General features: G+C 40.2%; 1 protein-coding gene across 3 annotated transcripts in view; it reads left to right on the top strand.

Moving 5' to 3' along the window:
- The first annotated feature begins 2,186 nt into the window (after positions 1-2,186).
- The window catches only part of LOC149173443 (SUPPRESSOR OF GAMMA RESPONSE 1-like), a 106,511-nt gene continuing 85,529 nt past the window's right edge, over positions 2,187-23,168 (top strand). Inside the window, exon 1 of one of the 3 annotated variants that reach the window (XM_089424612.1) lies at positions 2,187-2,354. In XM_089424612.1, coding sequence (XP_089280738.1) covers positions 2,347-2,354 — 8 coding nt within the window. In that variant the 5' untranslated portion in view covers positions 2,187-2,346. The remainder of the gene's footprint in view (positions 2,355-23,168) is intronic. The other 2 variants (XM_089424609.1, XM_089424610.1) reach the window with 2 other exon arrangements.

The following is a 23,168-nucleotide window of genomic DNA, read 5'->3' as shown; positions in this document are numbered from 1 at the left end:
AACTTGGACTCTTTGTGAGGCTCCAACCTCCAGAGCACTAACTCTGTCTTGTCAAGGCACCAACCTTGAATTTAGGAGCACCAACTCCCAGGACACCAATCCTTTTAGTTCTGAGGCACCAACCTCAAGGGCTCCAACCCTCTGCTGTAACTGTCTAGATCTGTTTGGTTGTAATTCTCTGCTCCCAACCCTGCTGGACCTATGACTTACTTCTGTCCTCCTGTTCCTTCCACTTTTGCCAGAACTTCGGCTTCCTTTGTTTCTTACAGTTCACCAGCAACATTAAACTTTCCTTGTTCTCTGTTTTATATCTCTGATATGCCTGACCTTTGGCTTCCTCCTTGCTTGCTTGAGCTTCGACTTCCTCAACGCTTGCTTGATTTTTCAGCTTTCTTTGCGCTCACTCTTTGGCTTCCTCTGTCTCTTCGAATTCAACAATGGAAAGACACGTTTAGTGGAAGAAGGCCGATTGACTTGAATATTAAAAACATAGTGAAGAGTCTTCCATATTTATGGAAATCATATATAATAGGCTATACCCATATAGAGGTCCCACATGCCACATCATCCTTTTATTGCAATCACAACTTCCGGAGGTTCGCACATAACATCGCCGATTCCTAGTTGCCAATGGAGCAGATACGATATGGTATTAAATAGTTATTAATAAGTCCGCCGGGTTCACATCCTTATCGCAATCACCGGTTTGACATTTCTTTGTACATTGCGATTTCCATGGACACGACATTTGATTAAGCCATGCTATAATGGTGTAGTCGGGTCCGCAATTATATCGCAATCGACGGATTTCAATGTGGCAAAACTTTAACAAGGCTTGCGATATTACAATAGGGCATGTTATAACATTGCAGCGGGTCCACATACATATCACAATCGGCATTTTAATGTGGCAAGGCTTTTAAAGAGGCTTGTGATATTGTGACGGACGCGATATTATATTACGTCATATTGTAATGGTCCCTTGGGTTCATATATATATATCGCAATCACATATTTTATCATGACACGACTTTACACTCTTGTGGTATTCCTTGGTGATCCTCCACCGTTGATCTTCTCTCCAGATCTAATAGTCTCGACTTAACCCGATCAACCCAAAACCGTCCGTTGATCCTTCGCCGTCGATTAACCCGTGCTAGATCCAACGACCTTCATGCATTTCGGGTGAGCCACTTGCAAGAGAAATAACCACCCAAAAAAGTGGTTTTCTCTTTCCACTTGAGTGCTACGTGTCATTCGGTTAATGGAATCAGGCACTCTCCTCTAAATACCACTTATCGCCTAGCGTCCACTCGATAACCACTGCCACTATTACAAACCTGCCGGTTAACTGTTGAACGCGGTTACACAGAGTAACGACTCTCCGCTCTTTGCTTATTGTGGTTTTAAATGACTCTTCCTCTATGCTTCTCTTGCTTCTCTGATCGGTCTTCCCTTTGGATTCTGATAGTTCTTCTTTGGCATATATTACATGCGATGCTCCTTCCTTAACTGCTCTTCTGCTAGCTTCTCCTCCTGATGCGTGTTTCTCTTTGTTCCTTCTAATGAACTTTTTCCCTGCTTTGATAGTTTTGCTCTGATAGCTCTTATGACTTCCGATATTCTCTCCAATGGCTTGACTGTTTCCTTTGATTTCTCCTCATAACTTCTTGCTCCACTTCTCCTAAAATATTGCCATATTAACATCAATGACAATCAAGATCAACAACTCTAACCTTAGAATTCTATTGAAACTCTAACATTCACATTCATCGAGATCCCAAAATTGGCCTCACTGAAAAGCCTCGCCTCCGCTAACGCCCCCATTAAAAGCCAAGTTAAGTACTATTATATTTTAAATTAAGTTAACCCGTAAGTGTGTCCCATATAATTAAAATATTTGTATTGTTTTAATCCATCCAAACCAAGTTAGCTACCATTATATTTTAAATTAAAATAATCCGTAATTATGTGTCAACCAATCAAAATATTTATATTATTTTAATCCCCACGTCGCTTTCTGATGTGGTTTATGACTAGATCCCCAAGTCAAGCCGCGCATCCGGGCCTATCGCAAGCCAACAGAGCATACTTGGGGACTATGTTCTTACCCCCACGAGCCTCAGGTTCAGTATCCGCGAGCCTGCTCAACGGCTACTAAGAAGCTGTTTCCCGCCTTCCGACATCACAATACTTGTCAAAGTGGAAACTCTGAGCAGAGCAAATACTGAGAAAGTTCACTTGCTTTTGCTGCGGGTTTTCAGTAAGGGTTCAACTTGTCCAAATCCACCATTCCGTCCTTCGGGAGAGCTGGAAGTTCATACAGATTGCAGATTCCAGATCTCAATGACGAGGTAAGCAAGTGCATTGATTCACATCCATGGATTGTTTAGTGTAGAAATTGCTCATTTTGAGAGCATTTCGACTGTGTTGTGATTGAATTTGGGTCGCATTCATGCAATGTTTGTGCTGTTTTCGAATGTTTCTTGGTCTTCTAAAGGTACAGCGGTTGAATGGTTTCTCGGCCCCTAAAAATGTTGTACTAACTTGCTAATGCTCCCCAAAACTACGAAAGCTGTAAACATCTTAAGTCAAGCCTCTGGGGAAAGGAAGGATCTCAGGGAGAATCCCATTTGCTTCTGATTCCTTCAACATGCCTCGCTGTATTTCTGTGTTAATTGTTGTTGCAGGTTTCTCAATTTATCCTCATTCACTGCATGTCTTGCAATAAATGCTGCTGCATGAGTAGGACATGAGGCCTTCTTGAATTTCAGCTCTAAATTCCTCTTTGTAGTCCTCCTCAATCAATTCTTTCTCAAATCCTTTAAGCTGACTCTGCTCTTCCAACCTTCATTGATGCGACATGTATCCATGTCCCGACGATGCTCCTCGAAATGCGGTGCTTGGGCTTGAACTGCTGTGGGCCGTTTCCTGTAATGGGTATGCCTTCTGTGCGACATCCCTCTCCAATTAGTGGGAACTCTGCGCCGCTGCACCTTCTGCTGCATTCTCTGTCAATGCTGCTGTCGTCTCTGTCACTAGACTGGTTGCTCTGAAACTGCTAATGAGTTCTACCGAGAGCTGGATGCGTAGTTCTCCGATCACTTCATTGTTATGGTATTCTGTTTAGGATTTTGCCCAAATGTTGCCGTGTTAATTGTTGTTTGACGCTTCTCAATTTATTCTGAAGCTTTTGCTCATTCACCGCATGTGTTGCAATAATTTCTGCTGTATGCTTAGGACATTAGGCCTTCTTCAACTTCAACTCTAGATTCCTCTTTGAAGTCCTCCTCGATCAATTCTTTCTCAAATCCTTTTAACTGACCCTTCTCTTCCAACCCTCATTGATGCGCGTATCCATGTCCAGTCGATGCTCGTTGAAATGGGGTGCTTGGGCTTGAACTTCCGTCATCTGCTTCCTGTAATGGGTATGCCTGCTGTGCGAAATCCCTCTCCAATTTGAGGAAACTCTGCGCCGATGCACCCTCTGCCTTTCTGCCAATGCGACTGTCAACTCTGCTACTGCTGCTCTCGACTCTGCCACTAGACTTGCCTGTTCTAAAACTGCTAATTAATGCCGCGTGAAGCTGGATGCGCAGTTCTCCGATCACTTCATTCTCACGTTGCTCTGGCTACGATTTTGCCCAAGTGTCGCGAACGATGCATGAGACGGTGATAAATATCATCTACAAAGCAGAGGAGCTTTTCTTTTTTTCTTTAATAATATATGTGAATGGGTAACTTCTTATAGGGGAATTGGTAACTTCTAAATTCCCTGGGCGAGGTTTAGGTTTAAAGTTGGAGGTTGGTTCCAGGTGGTGGTTATCATAATTTTAAGTTAGTGTTAGTATTCAAAATTTAGTGTATAATAGGTAATTTACAGTGTAGCAATAAATATGTGGGTTGTCAATGGGTATTAAATGAGTTGCTGTTATATATGCTTATCGTTGGATAATTGGCTTGCTGAAATCTAATGGTGGGCATATGCGTTGGACAACTAGCCTACCAAAATCTAATGGCCCGCTGAAATTTAATGATGGGCATATCCATTGGACAATTGGCCTACCAAAATCTAATGGTAGGCATATAACTTTAGGTTATTGTCAGTGTCGGAAATTCAGTGTCTAATAGGTAACTTATGGCTTAGCATCGTTGGAGGTTGTCATTATAACTTTTAGTTAGTGTCACTGTTCGAAATTCAGTGTCTAGTGGGTTAGTTGGAGGTTGTCATTATAACTTTTAGGTTAGTGTCAGTGTTCGAAATTCAGTGTCTAGTGGGTAACTTATGGCGTAGCAAAGTTGGAGGTTGTCATTATAACTTTTAGGTTAGTGCCAGTGTTTGATATTTAGTGTCTAATAGGTAACTTAGGGCGTAGCAAAGTTGGAGGTTGTCATTATAACTTTTAGGTTAGTGTCAGTGTTTGAAATTCAGTGTCTAATAGGTAACTTACCGCATAGTAAAAGTGGAGACATCTTTTATTGTGGGGACATTAACCCTTTTAATTTTATTATAACGGGGTTAACATGTTCCTTTGCAGGAATTGAACATTAGTGGAGGTGAAAACAAATCTTACTCCCAACAACTTGAACTAAAACCCAGCAAAAATATCATAAACTTTGTACCTCGAGGCAAAGGGGTATCCCATTACTCTAACAAGTTACTATTATTGATTTAGTATAGTTAAAAATTTATAGATGTGCTTATAATAGAATCATAAACTTTTTAACTTAGGGATCCTTTGTCCCAAGATCTAGATATCCAATAGAATCTGTCTTGAATATAGATTACTCTAACAAGTTACTATTATTAATTTAGTATAATTAAAAATAAATGCATTGCAAATACAATTTTTCCCAACAAAAAACAATTCACCGTGGTTAAAAAAATTGTCCCGTACTCTGTCTCTGTTTTTTTTCTTTTCTAAATGATGTCTATCCTCCAAGATATTTTCAATGTTTTAATCATTCATGATTAAGTTATTTGTTTAGTTAGATTTTATTTTAACATTTTTAATGGTATTCACCTAATATTAAACTCTTTTAACCTTAACAGTATTCACATAATGTTAGAAATTATTATACTGTTTTATTATTTATAATAAAAACATCTATCTTTTTAACCTTATTACAACTGATTAACATATTTCTTTATAAACAAAATTTAAACACTAGTAAAAAAACCAATCTTACTCCCAAAATTTAAACACTAGTAAAAAAAACCAATCTTACTCCCAACAATTTGAATTAGAACCCGGAAGAAAAATCATAAGCTTTGTACGTGAGGTCCATCTATTTATGAATGTGCTTATAACAGAATCATAAGCTTTGTACGTGAGGGAAAGCGGTTCATCCTATTTATGAATGTGTTATAACAGAATCATAAGATTTTTAATTGTTATAAGTATATCCATAAAATTCATATAGATTGCTCTATCAAATTACTGTTTTACCATATTTAAAAACAAATCCATTCCGAATACAGATTTTTCGGACCCGCCACAATTCTCTAAATCAAAGTTTTTTTTTTAAACGATATTTATACTCTGTGATAATCTTTTGCTGTTTTGATATTTGTTTATTTGGGTTTTACTAGCATTGGGCCATTTTAAAAACAAATCATTATATTGTTATGAGAAAATGAGTCATTATACTGTTTTGACAAAATTTTCATTTATATTTATTATAATTTTTATAAATACGAATTTTTAATTATATTTAGCATTGTATATATTTTTTTAGTTTTTATTATTTTTTTCATTATTTTTGAGTGGAAAGGATTCAATTTTTTTTCCTCAACAACTCAAAATAATTTATGTTTTTTTTTTTTTTTTTTTAATCTTTAATAATTAAAAAAAAATTAACTATCTATATATTGTATTTATTTTTAATTTTTTTTTTCCAGAATTTTTATTTATTTAGTAAATAAAATTTTAAATTTTATTTTTTATTTTGTTTCCATTGAATTTTAATGTTTTTGTTTTTATGTAATGACCCCGGTAGATGTAAATGTGAATTTTACTATGGTAAAAAGACAATATAGTAGTAGTTGTTGTTTATGTGTAAAAGAAACAAAACTGTGATAAACTACATTATTGAATAAATGAAATATTTTCTTGAAATGTTGGCAGCCTCTGGGAGGTGGATTTCAAAGAAAGGAAATCAGTTGTAATAACTGATTGGAACTGCCCTCCCAAACAGGAAAAGTCCTGGGTGTAGGGAGGAAGTTCTGTGCTGTTGGGACAGACAGAAGTGATTCTTTTCCAGAAAGGAAAAAGAAAGAAAAACATATACTGAGGAAATTGGTTAAGTCTGGTAGGGACCAGATAACCAGGCACTAGGTGCTCAGATCTTGTTGAGGGCTTGAGGCCTGCAAGATAGCTCGGGGGAGAGAATTCCGTCGGAAAGATGGATCTCATGGCTGGGAGGACGAGCAGACTCGAAGCACAGGTGACTTGCTTGAGTATCTAATTGTGACTCTGGTGAATCAGGTACGGTTTCTAATCTCAGACCCTTTTTGCCTTAAAAGGGAGACTTGCAAATGACCACAGTAGTTAAACAAGAAATGTTTATAGATGCTTATAACTGTTGCAATGTACTTAGAACCGTATAAGTGTGGTGTTAATCAAAGGAATAGGCTATCCGCTGATAGACCTGGTCTAAAACTAACTGACGATTCTTAAAGGAATACAGAGGGTTAGTTTATTAAATGCCTGAGTTAGGTTATGAGATGCCAGAGTTAGTTTATTAAATGCCTAGGTTAATTATTAAATGTGCAGAGTATGGCACGAAACAGGCTGAACAACAGAGGTATTATATATTCAGGAAAACCGTATCAGAACACATATATTGAAACAACTGGTACATAAATTATTATTACATATCACGTGCTAATACATACGAGCCTGGAAACCCCAGAGCTTGAAAAGAGGTCACGGCTATAGTCGGACTATAACTGTTGGGACAGAACAGAAAACTGTTGAGACAGAACCGAGAAAATATGCCCTGAAATATATATATGCGGTAGTTGAAATACGAAATAACCACATAGTCAACAGAGATTACATCCTACAGCGTGTGGGACTCTGTCTCTGAACATAAATAGTGCTATTTTAACCACAACATTTCAACAAAAACAACGAAGTTAGTTCAATGAGGAACGATGAAGTCGAAACAAACCCTCATACTTCAGTATAAACCCTTAGACTTCTGTGTATTCTGATATTCACAACATAAGGAAAACAGAATGGAAGTATGTTCATATATATTTGAAAGCCTTAATGGCAAAAACTAAAAGATCTAGAACCGCATGCATAGATCAGAACCAGTTATATGGAAGCAAAACATATATGTATTAACCGAAAATCCCGAGCTCTAGCGGCGCTGTGATATACAGCGATATGTACACAGAGCAAGAAGAATGATAACGATTTTCAAATCCCATAAGTAGACAGACATGTACTAGACAAATATCATCGAGAAGCCATATATATATATAAACCAAAATGAAAGGCGGATGTCGTCCGAAAGCTTGGACAGTGTAATAAGTTCCTGCTTATGTCGTTAATTAAAACAATACAGCAGTATACCTCTGAAGAGGAAACAAGTGCATATTCAGCGAAAATAGAGACAGTATTAACAGACCCAAGTCCGGGTATGCCGCAAGGCAGAATAAAAACCACATGCGTTCATAAAAAAAAAAAAAAACAAAGGAAAACAATACAGGGGTTCCGCCTAGAACAGTATCTTTCAGCCGAACTTCTGAGGCAACTAATCAATAAACCATAAGGCAACCATGAGGGTTCTCTTCGGAGAATACCTCAGCGAAACCAAGCTCAGAACGGCAAACCCTCGGCGGTCTGTAGCAAACATCATGGTAACGTCTCAGAAACGATAGGTTCTGAGTCTCATCAAAGAAACAAGCAAAACATCATGGAAGAACCGACCTGTATCCGTCGAGCAGGCTGGGCGGTCGAGACCATCACTTTGTCACCATCAACGGGTTAAACGAGCCACCTGTGTCCGCCAACAGCAAAAGACATACCTTAATCAACCACAATCCTACTGTGAAATAAATAAAAAAGTATCCAGCAAACGCAGAGCGTAATATACCTGAGAAATCCGGAGCTGGGAATGTTATCCAGTAAACGCAGAGTGGAAGATACCTGAGAAAATCCGGAGCTGGATCTTTACGGCCTTTGGAGAGGTTGCAGGTGAGAGTCATGAGTCGGGGCAGATCGAACCAACATCTCGGCATAGAGACTGAACCGACAGCGCAAAGCAAACAAATGAACCCTGAGATTAATCCAAGGAGGTTAAGTAGTGGCTTGAAACCCATAGGTTCATCTCCACCCTTCGTTCGCCCAGTGAGATCGTGACCGTTCAGATGAAGCGGGAAGACCGAGAATCCCAAGGCCGAGGTGTCACATGGCGGTATGTACAGGCCATGCCACCTGGCCAGCTGTGAACCGAAGCCATCGATGCGGTAGGTGAGCTGAGCCTGCAAGAACCGCGGTCGGACCTCCAAACCCCGAGCCAATTTATTACACCGTATGCTGGGGGGGGGTTTAGGGGTTAGGTTCATCAATCAATAAACTTAATACTTACAAGGTCATGACATAGATTCACACCATGTTGCAAATCGAAAACCATAGTCAAGTAACAGGTGTTGATAATATTAATATTATGGTGAACAAAGCATAGCATAAGGTTGACCAAACGACAATTAACTGAAGCACATGATAATAGTTACGGTGGTAATATATGGTGTATCAGTTTATATGTGTAGTATGCCTTTTAATATTCAAACCATAGAAATTTTTTTTTATTGTGCGTATTTATGTGTAAAGGGATGTGACAAATTGGTATCAGAGCCCAGTTACAACACTGTGGCCTCAACATGACATGTTCCACTGTGCAGAAGCATACACCATGTATATTTATATGAAAAACTGATAAAATAACTTAATTGTTGTTCTGTTATGAAGGGGTGACACACAGAACTATAACAGCTAGCAGTCAAGCCAAAGAAAAAGGGAAAAGTAACGAAATGCAAGGAGACGGCAGTAACCCTCGGGAAAATCCAGAACTGTGGGTACAGTTGGGTGAGGCAACACGGAGTACCAACCTTGCAATACTAGAAACTGTTCAGGAGTTGAAAAATGAGATGGCACGTTTGTGAGAAGACAACGCACGTTTGACAGTAGAACAAGAAAGAATTCTGAAGAGTTTGTTGGACAGGCAGAATCCACCTTTATCTAACCCCAGCGCAGAACAACAGAGGGTGACAGAGGAGCAAGACTTTCAGAGTGTACCTGAAAATTCAGAAGGCAAAGAGGATCATTTTGACAATGTACCACAGCAGCAAACCTCAAAACGTCAGAAAATAGAGCTGCAGGGAGAATTCCAGAAGATTAAACCCCCACATTTCGATGGCGAACAGGAAGAGGCAGCAGAAGCATGGTTAATAAATATGAATAAATATTTTCAGTTGTATGAGTATGATCACAACTTGAAAGCGAGACTGGCTATTTTCCAGCTACAAGGTAAGGCAACCTTGTGGTGGGAGGAAATCAAGATTGTTAAGGGGGTCAGCGAACAAACCATTACATGGGAGAAATTTCAGAAATATTTCAAAGAAAGGTACCTAACTGAGCGTTTCTACGATGAGAAAGCGAGAGAGTTCCATGATTTAAGACTGGGGCAGCAGACTATGGACGAGTTTATTAATCGCTTTACATCTCTGCTACGTTATGTACCTTATATCAAAGAGGAGAAAGCCAAGGTCCAAAGGTTTGTGAGCAGCTTACCTTCGTATATAAGAGAGCGGATTGAGTTTGACAATCCTAGAACCATGGATGAAGCCATTCGTAAAGCAAGGATCTGCTACCAGCAAAATAAACAGAAGGGGGATACTTCAAATAAAAGATGGAATGAGAAAAAGAGTAGTCGGATGGCTGGAAACAGCAAGGGAGGACACAACAATGGAAGTAAGGGAGCTGGTAAAGGATCAAACAGCAGATCTGTAGCAAGAGGTGCGCCCCGAGCTAGGCCAGTAAGTGAGTCTAGAGCAAGTGAACAGCCTGTTAGGCCAGAAAGTGAGGGGATGACCAGACCTCCAGTTCAATGCTGGGGCTGTGGAGGACCTCACTATGTCAAAAACTGCCCACAGCGAAAGGGGACGGACCAGATATCCCAAATTCATGAAGCATCGACCGTTGGGGACGTGGCACGTAGTGTACCCAGAATTAATGCAGCCTTGGAGGACCGCCAAGCGGAGTACCAACCATCTATGGTTGAATTTGAAGGTAAAATTTCAAACCTTTCTTTAGCTGTTCTTATTGATCCAGGAGCTACTTTAAGTTATGTTAGCCCAAAGATAGTAGAACAGTGTAAGTTACAATCTGAGAAGTTTAGAAATCCGTGGCTGGTCCAATTAGCTACAGGAGCCAAGAGACGAGTCTTGGCCAAAATAAACAATTGCTCTTTAACCATAGCAGGGCAGCCAATAGTGGCAGACTTAAACATACTACCGTTGGGTTCATATGACATCCTGATTGGGATGGATTGGCTGGAAAAACACTGGTCATTAGTGAATTGCAAGACGAAAACTATCTATTATAAAGATGACCATGGAGAGCAGCAGGAGTTACAAGGAATCAAACATCCTGTACAGATTCGACCCATTACAGCATCTCAATTAGCTAAATGCATCAAAAAGAAGTGTCAAATTTATGCTATTCAGGTGGGTTACGCAAATCAGAAGGATAAAACTGCCATGCTGGGCAACATTCCGGTGGTACAAGAGTTTGCAGATGTTTTTCCTGAAGAAGTACCGGGACTACCAACTAAAAGAGATGTGGACTTCACCATTGAATTGATTCCGGGGGCAGCACCCGTGTCACGGGCGCCTTACCGAATGAGCGTACCAGAACTAACAGAATTAAAAATGCAACTGCAGGAGCTGTTAGACAAAAATTACATCCGTCCCAGCGTATCACCCTGGGGAGCCCCAGTGTTATTTGTCAAAAAGAAAGATGGAACTTTCCGGATGTGTATTGATTATCGTCAACTGAATAAGCTCACGATCAAAAATAAATATCCCTTACCTCGGATCGACGAACTTTTTGATCAGGTGAAGGGAGCAACGGTATTCTCTAAGATCGATCTGCGATCTGGTTATCATCAGATCAGAATTAAGGAGGAGGATATCGCTAAAACAGCTTTCAGAACACGGTATGGACACTACGAATTCGTGGTGCTACCTTTTGGACTGACCAATGCACCTGCTACCTTCATGTGTTTGATGAACAATGTATTTCACAAGTTCCTAGATAAGTTTGTGCTAATATTCATAGACGACATTCTGATTTACTCCCGATCGAGGGAGGAGCATGAAGAACACCTTAGAGTGGTGTTGCAAACTTTGCGAGAACATCAGTTATATGCAAAGTTTAGTAAGTGTGATTTCTTTAAGGAGGAAATACAATACTTAGGCCATGTGATCACAAAGGAAGGAATTGCAGTGGACCCTGAAAAGATCAGGACTATAATGGAGTGGCCTATACCAAAGGACGTGGCAGATATCAGATCCTTTATGGGACTAGCAGGTTATTATAGAAGGTTTGTGGAAGGCTTTTCAAGGGTAGCATACCCTATCACCTCCTTACAAAAGAAGGGGAAGGTATTTAAGTGGACCTCAGAATGCCAGCAGAGCTTTGAACAGCTCAAACACTTACTCACCACAACACCTATCTTGAGTATAGCTGATCCTAATAAGGATTACGTGGTCTGTACTGATGCAAGCAAAGAAGGTGTGGGGGGAGTGCTGATGCAAGAGGGAAGAGTGATTGCATATGAATCAAGGAAATTAAAGGAACATGAGCAGAAATACTCTGCTTACGACTTGGAATTGGCAGCTGTTATTCATGCGCTGAAGATGTGGAGACATTACCTGTTAGGAAGAAAATTTCTGCTGTTGACAGACCATCACAGCTTGACGAACTATTTCAGTCAACTCACTTTAAATTCGAGACAAGCTCGTTGGGCAGATTTCTTAAGTGGGTTTGATTTTGAAATTAAGCATTTGAAGGGAAAAGAGAATCGGGTAGCTGACGCATTGAGCAGAAAAGTGCAGTGTGTGTGCAGACTTTCGGTCAGTAAATGGCAGAGTACCTTACTTGAGAAGATAAAATTAGCAGCTGATCAAGATGCTGTATATCAGCGAATCAAACAGCAAGTACAACAGCTGTCTGAGAAGGAAGTACAACAAGGATACGAGTTAGATGATGCCGTAATGCTGTATTTCCATAAAAGGCTATATGTGCCCAATGAAGACAGTCTTAGAAAACTGATTCTAGACGAATTCCATACCAGTCATTACACCGGGCATCCAGGGTACCAGAAAATGGTTGTCGCACTTCGGAAGGAATACTATTGGCCAAAAATGAAGAAGGAGGTAGCTGAATATCTAGCGCGGTGTCTAGAATGTCAGCAGATTAAAGCAGAACATTTGCATCCAGCAGGGTTGCTACAACCCTTACCCATACCGGAATGGAAATGGGAGATCATTTCCATGGACTTTATAACCGGGTTGCCTCGAACAAAGAAAAATAATGATTCCATTATGGTAGTAGTGGATAAGTTAAGTAAGGCAGCACACTTCATACCGGTTCAATCCACGTATAAAGCTGTGCAAATTGCTCATATCTTCATGCAAAATGTGTTCAAGTTGCATGGACTTCCGAAGGTCATAATCTCGGATCGTGATGTTAAGTTCACATCAACTTTTTGGAGGACATTGTTTGCTGAACTGGGGACACAACTGAACTTTAGTACAGCCTATCATCCCCAGACCGATGGGCAAACGGAGCGGGTAAACCAGGTAGTGGAAGACATGCTGAGAGCATGTGTTATGATGCAGCCAACCCAGTGGGAGGAATACCTCCACCTGGTTGAATTCGCGTATAATAACGGGTATCACACATCAACACAGTTGAGTCCCTTTGAGGTTCTGTATGGGCGGAAGTGCCGCACACCCTCAAGCTGGGGAGGACCTGAAGATAGGTTAAGATTGGGCCCGGATATGCTCAAAGAAATGGAAGACATGGTGAAGAAGGTGCGTAACAACTTAAAGGTTGCTCAGGACAGACAAAAAAGTTTTGCCGATCGAAAGAGAAGGTTCAAAGAATTCCAGGTCGGAGACCATGTTTTCGTAAGAATCCAAACCAGAAGGAGTACCTTGCAGTGGAGTGGGTGTGCCAAGCTGGCACCACGCTATTTTGGACCTTTCCAAATCCTGGCAAGAGTGGGGCCAATAGCTTATCAGCTTGCCCTACCAAGCCATATTAAGATCCACAACGTTTTTCATGTTTCCGTATTAAAACAATACGTCTACGATCCTAAACATGTGATTCAATGGCAGGATGTTCGGGTAAGAATTTAATCTGGTCATTCTGAATAAGCTTTATTCTTAAACAAGGAATAACTAAATCTGTTGTTCTTGACTTAGGATTATTTGGTTCTCCTAAACCAGGGAGCACCTCCTGAACCTGGACGAGTAGTTGGTTGCCGGCGACATTGTAGTGCCGGAACCTGTACGATAGTTGCTGGCTTAACCCATAAGAGCTCCTGTACTATCTTTTGTCTCACCTAAGGCCAGGAGAAACTGGGTCAAAAGCCGCCAAGCTCGCTTAGACAAAAAAGAGCTCCTAGACATGCATCCATAGATAAAGGAAAGTGCCCTTAAGAAGCAGGGTCACACTCCTTCAGCTGCCATACATACAGTCTTGTTTTCGCAGGTCGAGCCGGAAGGCGAGGTTCTGGTCGAACCACTGACCATTCTCGATCGGAGAGAAGTGCAGCTGCGGAAACGTGTTATTATCCAAGCTAAGGTGCAGTGGCAGCATTATGGGCCTGAAGAGGCCACTTGGGAGGATGAGGAACTCCTTAAAAAAGCTTACCCGAATTTGTTTAAGGGGAACGGACATCGGGACGATGTCCAATCACAGGAGGGGGAGATGTAATGACCCCGGTAGATGTAAATGTGAATTTTACTATGGTAAAAAGACAATATAGTAGTAGTTGTTGTTTATGTGTAAAAGAAACAAAACTGTGATAAACTACATTATTGAATAAATGAAATATTTTCTTGAAATGTTGGCAGCCTCTGGGAGGTGGATTTCAAAGAAAGGAAATCAGTTGTAATAACTGATTGGAACTGCCCTCCCAAACAGGAAAAGTCCTGGGTGTAGGGAGGAAGTTCTGTGCTGTTGGGACAGACAGAAGTGATTCTTTTCCAGAAAGGAAAAAGAAAGAAAAACATATACTGAGGAAATTGGTTAAGTCTGGTAGGGACCAGATAACCAGGCACTAGGTGCTCAGATCTTGTTGAGGGCTTGAGGCCTGCAAGATAGCTCGGGGGAGAGAATTCCGTCGGAAAGATGGATCTCATGGCTGGGAGGACGAGCAGACTCGAAGCACAGGTGACTTGCTTGAGTATCTAATTGTGACTCTGGTGAATCAGGTACGGTTTCTAATCTCAGACCCTTTTTGCCTTAAAAGGGAGACTTACAAATGACCACAGTAGTTAAACAAGAAATGTTTATAGTTGCTTATAACTGTTGCAATGTACTTAGAACCGTATAAGTGTGGTGTTAATCAAAGGAATAGGCTATCCGCTGATAGACCTGGTCTAAAACTAACTGACGATTCTTAAAGGAATACAGAGGGTTAGTTTATTAAATGCCTGAGTTAGGTTATGAGATGCCAGAGTTAGTTTATTAAATGCCTAGGTTAATTATTAAATGTGCAGAGTATGGCACGAAACAGGCTGAACAACAGAGGTATTATATATTCAGGAAAACCGTATCAGAACACATATATTGAAACAACTGGTACATAAATTATTATTACATATCACGTGCTAATACATACGAGCCTGGAAACCCCAGAGCTTGAAAAGAGGTCACGGCTGTAGCCGGACTATAACTGTTGGGACAGAACAGAAAACTGTTGAGACAGAACCGAGAAGAATATGCCCTGAAATATATATATGCGGTAGTTGAAATACGAAATAACCACATAGTCAACAGAGATTACATCCTACAGCGTGTGGGACTCTGTCTCTGAACATAAATAGTGCTATTTTAACCACAACATTTCAACAAAAACAGCGAAGTTAGTTCAATGAGGAACGATGAAGTCGAAACAAACCCTCATACTTCAGTATAAACCCTTAGACTTCTGTGTATTCTGATATTCACAACATAAGGAAAACAGAATGGAAGTATGTTCATATATATTTGAAAGCCTTAATGGCAAAAACTAAAAGATCTAGAACCGCATGCATAGATCAGAACCAGTTATATGAAAGCAAAACATATATGTATTAACCGAAAATCCCGAGCTCTAGCGGCGCTGTGATATACAACGTATATGTATACAGAGCAAGAAGAATGATAACGATTTTCAAATCCCATAAGTAGACAGACATGTACTAGACAAATATCATCGAGAAGCCATATATATATAAACCAAAATGAAAGGCGGATGTCGTCCGAAAGCTTGGACAGTGTAATAAGTTCCTGCTTATGTCGTTAATCAAAACAATACAGCAGTATACCTCTGAAGAGGAAACAAGTGCATATTCAGCGAAAATAGAGACAGTATTAACAGACCCAAGTCCGGGTATGCCGCAAGGCAGAATAAAAACCACATGCGTTCATGAAAAAGAAAAAACAAGGAAAAACAATACAGGGGTTCCGCCTAGAACAGTATCTTTCAGCCGAACTTCTGAGGCAACTAATCAATAAACCATAAGGCAACCATGAGGGTTCTCTTCGGAGAATACCTCAGCGAAACCAAGCTCAGAACCGGCAAACCCTCGGCGGTCTGTAGCAAACATCATGGTAACGTCTCAGAAACGATAGGTTCTGAGTCTCATCAAAGAAACAAGCAAAACATCATGGAAGAACCGACCTGTATCCGTCGAGCAGGCTGGGAGGTCGAGACCATCACTTTGTCACCATCAACGGGTTAAACGAGCCACCTGTGTCCGCCAACAGCAAAAGACATACCTTAATCAACCACGATCCTACTGTGAAATAAATAAAAAAGTATCCAGCAAACGCAGAGCGTAATATACCTGAGAAATCCGGAGCTGGGAATGTTATCCAGTAAACGCAGAGTGGAAGATACCTGAGAAAATCCGGAGCTGGATCTTTACGGCCTTTGGAGAGGTTGCAGGTGAGAGTCATGAGTCGGGGCAGATCGAACCAACATCTCGGCATAGAGACTGAACCGACAGCGCAAAGCAAACAAATGAACCCTGAGATTAATCCAAGGAGGTTAAGTAGTGGCTTGAAACCCATACGTTCATCTCCACCCTTCGTTCGCCCAGTGAGATCGTGACCGTTCAGATGAAGCGGGAAGAAGAGGCGGGAAGACCGAGAATCCCAAGGTCGAGGTGTCACATGGCGGTATGTACAGGCCATGCCACCTGGCCAGCTGTGAACCGAAGCCATCGATGCGGTAGCTGAGCTGAGCCTGCAAGAACTGCGGCCAGACCTCCAAACCCCGAGCCAATTTATTACACCGTATGCTGGGGGGGGGTTTAGGGGTTAGGTTCATCAATCAATAAACTTAATACTTACAAGGTCACAACATAGATTCACACCATGTTGCAAATCGAAAACCATAGTCAAGTAACAGGTGTTGATAATATTAATATTATGGTGAACAAAGCATAGCATAAGGTTGACCAAACGACAATTAACTGAAGCACATGATAATAGTTACAGTGGTAATATATGGTGTATCAGTTTATATGTGTAGTATGCCTTTTAATATTCAAACCATAGAAAAAAAATGTATTGTGCGTATTTATGTGTAAAGGGATGTGACATTTTAATTCAAATATTCTTATTTTGTTTCTTATGATTTTTAATGTGTTTTTTCAAATTAACTATTTGTACATTACATCCGTACAATAAGAAACATCTGTATAATAAGAAATACTAGTCCAGTCTGTAAGCTGTTCCTCAAAGGAAAAATGTTATGCATTGTTTACTGCTTTGTCTTTCCTTCATTGGGAAATTAGTTACATGCTGCAAACTAGAAATTAAAGCCCTAAATTTAGACTTAGACCCATAAGACATAGATCATAACTGCTTTGAAAGATAGGCAGAGAGCTAGCTATCCAAGCCGCGTCCCTTTATTATCAATGGAGTCCTGCCCAGATCAAATTGTGATTAAACCATGGAATGGGAGGGCTGGTGTAGGATGAAGCGATTATGGCTTGACTCCTTGCTTTTGTCATCTCCATACGTGTCACCTATCCATCACCTTCCCACATGGTTGCTTAATGTTGTCATCTGTTTTCCTCGCTAGCTAACCCTTGTAAAGATAGATAGAGAGCTAGCTATCCAAGCCGCGTCTCTTTATTATCAATAGAAGTCCTGCCCACGTCAAATTGTGTTTAAACCATCGAATGGGAGGAATGGGAGGGCTGGTGTAGGATGAAGCGATTATGGCTTCAATCCCTACTTTTGTCACCTCCATACGTAGCTTACCACATGGTTGCCTAATGCCCCATCTGTTTTTCTCGTTAGCTAACCCTCTCACGATACATTTGTGTAATGTCCCCAACAAGCTGTAAATATTTTATTTACCGTAGTAAGAACAGATTAAATAATTATATTTATTGAAAATGAATAATGATTTAAAGTATCATTGGATCTTGTAACTTCTGGAAGAAAAGAAGTTGGAAAGGTAGTCGCTGGAAAAGAAACTCTAACTACCTTCCCTAATTGGAAAAATGCTTCCAAGGAAAAGGAAGCAAGGGGGGGAAAGGGTAGAGGACTGTGCTGCAATGACAGACAGTAAAGGGGGATTGCTAAGTCTGGTGATGACTAGATAGCAAGAGCACGTTGTGCGAGCAACATGCAGGAGACGGAGATTTGGTCCCGAAGGACCATCTCATGGTCGGGAGGTTTGACTAGCAACAGAAAATAGAGGTGATCTCTATCACTAGAGCATTTTTTCGTTAAGCAGCTTAGGCATGTGAAACCATCTGAAATTAGACTATTGCACAATCTAAATTTTGTGTCTATTATTGTGAATGAAAGATGATGTAGAGGTGTGTCTAAAGCTAGAGTAGTGAATGCAAAGAACTCATAATTTCTATCTACGGAAATTCAGAAAACTAGTATAGTAATCTTTTACAGAAGAATCGTTAAAAGAAAGAGTAAGGGAGTTTCCCTGTAAATCTGAAACACATTATTTATAGAAAATACTCTACTCAGATCTTTCAATGTAGGAAATTGATTAACCTAGAATTACTGTAAATAGCATCTGTACAGGTAATTTAATGCAAGAGAGTTACTATAGAGTTACAATTTCGTACCAGTCTTTTAAACATAAATAAAAAGAGGGTTATATTAAAATAATATAGAAAAGAACTAGAAGTAGATGCTCTCTGTTGTTTGAGCGAAATTTAGACAAATTAGGAAGAGAATTTTACAATTTGGAAATACCTTGTATCCGAAGCAAGGAGGAAACTTAGGAGGGTTGATGTGGCAGGGGCTTAAGGGTAGAAAAACCCTAGTGCCGACCTGGCCTCATTTGTCCCGAGAAAGGTCTGTTAATTAATTTGAAGACTTCCAAAAACACTACAAGGGGCGCCAAACTATTAACTCTGACAAAATTCAATCATCGAACATATGTAATAACTAAAGTACCAAATGATCCCATAAAAGCAGAGAATTGGATATATTCAAACATGCAACAGACATTAACCAAACATATTCGACACAGTGTTGTGTAAACAGAGAAATTAAAGAAGGAAAACCCTGTTTCGGGTTCTTCTACAGTGGGTCCTAATCGAACCAATCAAACTGCAAACTTACGAGTAATATTATCCGAGGTAAATATAGAGATCGATAAATCAAATACATTTTTAATATCGACTAAAGTTCAAAAGTATTTCCATGTAACATAAGAGATTTACACATTGAATCCAGTCATTGATTAATAGATAGAACCAGAGTCTCATATACAAGAGGGACGACTCGGCTACAAACCCCGGAAGCCGTAAAATTGGATAACAGTTCCTCTTTCCCATAAATATAAAACTTCCACTAAAAATCCAGAAATTAACATGCAAACAAACACCGGCGCAGCCATCAACGCAGGTCTGCAGCCGAACATTAAAACCCTCACTCATACAGCGGGATGTATTTACATACACCTTAGAACAGCAGTGGTAATCGCTCGAGAAAAACCTTAAAGATAATTTATATAGAGACTGCATCATTTCAACAGTATTGAGAAAACTTATTTTGCAGAGAACCGAACAGGAAAAAATCATGAAAAGCCTATTAGATAAGCAGAACCAGCACCAGCCGAACCCCAGTCCCGAACAGATATGAGTGTCAGAGGAACAAGGCTACCACACGGATCAAGAAGAAATTGAAGGAGGGGAAGAGAATCGAGAGGAAAAATAGGATAATGCCTCTGAACACCCGACATCGAAAAGGCAGTGGATAGAATTACAAGGGGAGTTCTGGAAAATAAAACCACCACACTTTGATGGAGAGATGGAAGAGGCAGTCGAAGCTTGGTTGATTAACATGAACAAATATTTTCAATTGTATGAATATGATCACAACCTCAAAGCGCGGCTGGCCATATTTCAATTACAAGGGAAGGCTACCCTGTGGTGGGAAGAAGTCAAGATTGTACAAGGAGTAAGTGAGCAAAGTATAACTTGAGAAAAATTTCAAAAATACTTCATGGAGATATTTGACTGAATGATTCTACGATGAAAAGGCAAGGGAATTCCATGACCTGCGACTTGGGCTGCAAACAATGGACGAGTTTATCACCCGATTTACCTTGTTACTCCGTTATGTGCCTTACATACGAGATGAGAAGGCTAAGGTACAGTGGTTCGTCAGTAGTCTACCCTTGGTGATGAGGGAACGAATTGAGTTCGATAACCCAAAAACAATGGATGAGGTGATACGAAAGGCCAGGATATGCTATCAATAGAGTAAGCAGAAGGGAGAAGTCCTAAGAAAGAGGTGGGTAGATAAGAGAGGTAATAAGATGGGTGTAGGCACTAAAAGAAATCGAGGCAGCGTTAGCAAAAGGAGTTCCCAAAGGACAAAATAACATGAATCTGCATAAGAACCCGCTCAGATTGAAGCTACCCATTGAATCAAGAATCAGTGAACAATCGGGTAAAATTGATAATGAAGGGACAACGAGACCTCTAATACAATGCTGGGGTTGTGGAGGGCCTCATTATGTTAAAAACTGTCCTCGTCGAAAGGGTAATGAACAGGTTTTGCAGATCCATGAAGCATCTACGGTTGGCGACGTGGCTCGAAGTTTACCAAGAATTAATGCTGCTCTGGAAGACCGTCAGGCAAAATACCAGTTGACTATGGTGGAGTTTGAAGGTAAGATCTTTAATCATATTGTAACTGTATTGATCTTGGAGCTACATTAAGTTGTATAGGCCCTAAGATTTTGGAACATTGCAAGTTACAAACTGTTAAGTTTAAAAGCCCTTGGCTAGTACAGCTGGCAACGGGGGCAAAGAGACGTGTGTTAGTTAAGGTCAATAATTGCCCCTTGAAGATAGTAGGTCAATCGGTGATGGCAGATCTAAACGTGCTTCCCCTTGGATCATATGATGTATTGATAGGCATGGACTGGTTGGAAAAACGCTGGTCCATTATAAACTGTAAAACAAAAACTATGTGTTACATGGATGAACTCGGGGAAAAGCAGGAGATGCAAGGTATTATGAGGCCAGTGCAGATTCGGCCAATAACTGCCTCTCAATTGGCACAGTGTATCAGGAAAAGATGTCAGATTTATGCCATTCAAGTGGGTTATGCCAACTCAAAAGATAAGATTGCCACATTGGAAAGTATCCCAGTAATACGAGAATTTGCAGATGTGTTTCTGGAGGAGATACCAGGACTGTCACCCAAGAGAGACATAGACTTCACTATCGAATTGGTACTAGGGGCAGCCCCAGTATCCTGAGCTCCATATCGAATGAGCACACTAGAATTAACAGAATTGAAAATGTAATTGCAGGAGTTGTTGGACAAGAATTACATCCGCCCCAGTGTGTCGCCCTGGGGAGCCCCTGTGTTGTTTGTTAAAAAGAAAGATGGGACTCTTCGTATGTGCATGGACTATCGTCAGTTGAATAAATTGACAATGAAGAATAAGTATCTTTTACCCCGTATTGATGAAATTTTTGATCAGGTGAAAAGGGCAACTGTATTCTGAAAAATTGATTTATGATCAGGATACCATCAAATCAGAATTAAAGAGGAAGACATAACCAAAACTGCCTTTAGAACTCGATATGGACACTATGAGTTTGTGGTATTACCCTTTGGGTTAACCGACGCCCCCGCGACCTTCATGTGCTTAATGAACATCATATTTCATAAGTATTTGGACAAGTTCGTGTTAATCTTTATTGATGATATATTGATATATTCCCAGAATATGGAGGAGCCAATGTTGCAGGAAGCGTTCCCCCAGATTCCAAGGCCCGAAGCGCGTCCCTTGTGGATGCGTCTAGGAAGCGTCCCCGGAAGTACACTTCCAAAATTCGGAAGTGCACTTCCGCCTGTTTTGGATGCTTCCTGTAAATTTCAGAAGCTTTCCTCCGAAGCGCGCTTTGGTAGTACGAAGCGTGGCGCTTCGCAGGGCGAAGCGCACATTTCCGTACGATTTCGGAAAAGCGCCGCATTGTTTAGAAAATCGTTTTTTGTTTGTTTGTTTAACTTTAGGTGAGTTTGCTTGTTGGGGGTGGGTCCACCTTGGGTTAGGATGAGGAATGAAGACAAAAAATATATAAAAAAAATATAAATATAGCAGATGCTCCCTCATGGTAATGTTAAATTCTTAAAGTAAAAGTGACATTCTCCTTTATTTTTCATTTTCATCCTTTTACTTAAATTTTTAACATTACCATGAAATGGCTCAGCATGTTTGAGAGTGGTTTCAGCTTCATTGGACTTCATATGGAAAAAATAGAATTTCATATCCTATTCAAAATTCAGCAGACTTAACAGTTTTCAGGAATTCAGGATCAATGGGATTGTGGCATTTCATTAGATTATATCAAGTATGAAGGTATGCGATTAGCATTTAAGCAAGAGCACCAAGCCCTATATGTACCCTAGTGTTGGTGGTGTTAATTGTTGAACTCCTTTGTCACGCGGCACGCCCTTAGCAAAAAATTACCTTTCAATCAAGTCAAAATCATCGATCAAGCATGTTAAGCTTTTTCTACCATATTTTAAGTCTTGAATTAGGTAGTTTGATCAAAATTGGGCAATGTTGACTAATATCCCTAGACAATCGAGGTAGAGGCAAAGGCTAGACAAGAGGAAAAGAATCTAGATTCTAGATGGTTGATGCTCGAATAATTAACCATTAATGTACAATGGATGTTATATCTATCTTGATTTATGCAAAAATATGCATGTTTTCATGTCTTCTACAACTAATTTGGTATTTGGGATGTTTGTTTTGAGTATAAATGCAAAAATATATATATATATATATAGCAGACGCTTCCGTAGACGCTTTGCTTCATAGATTTTTGGAAAATGACGCTTTTGCGTCTCCACTTCCAAAAAACGTCCCCGCTTCGTGCAACATTTGGAGGAGCACCTCATTGGTATTGAAAACTCTCCGAGAACACCAATTATACGCCAAATACAACAAGTGCGACGTTTTTAAAGGACAAATTCAGTACTTGGGACATAGAATCTCTAAAGGTGGGATTGCTGTGGATCCCGAGAAGATAAGGACCATAATGGAATGGCCAGTGCCAAAGGATGTAGCAGATATAAGATCTTTCATGGGATTAACAGGTTCCTATAGGCGATTCGTGGAAGGCTTTTCGAGAGTGGCTTACCCTATCACTTCCTTGTAGAAAAAAGGGAAAATTTTTAAATGGACCGCAGAATGCCAAAAAAGTTTTGAGCAACTCAAGCATCTGCTTACCACAACACCTATATTAAGTATAGCAGATCCAGGTAAGGACTATGTGGTATGCACAGATGCGAGTAAGGAAGGGGTGGGGGGGTACTGATGCAAGAAGGAAAGGTAATCGCCTATGAGTCTAGGAA

The sequence above is a fragment of the Pinus tabuliformis genome, chromosome 4_2, assembly GCF_031772625.1.
Source record: "Pinus tabuliformis cultivar Carrire ecotype Pingquan chromosome 4_2, CPIR1, whole genome shotgun sequence".
Taxonomy (NCBI): domain Eukaryota; kingdom Viridiplantae; phylum Streptophyta; class Pinopsida; order Pinales; family Pinaceae; genus Pinus; species Pinus tabuliformis.
This window is presented reverse-complemented; position numbering and strand designations above follow the sequence as displayed.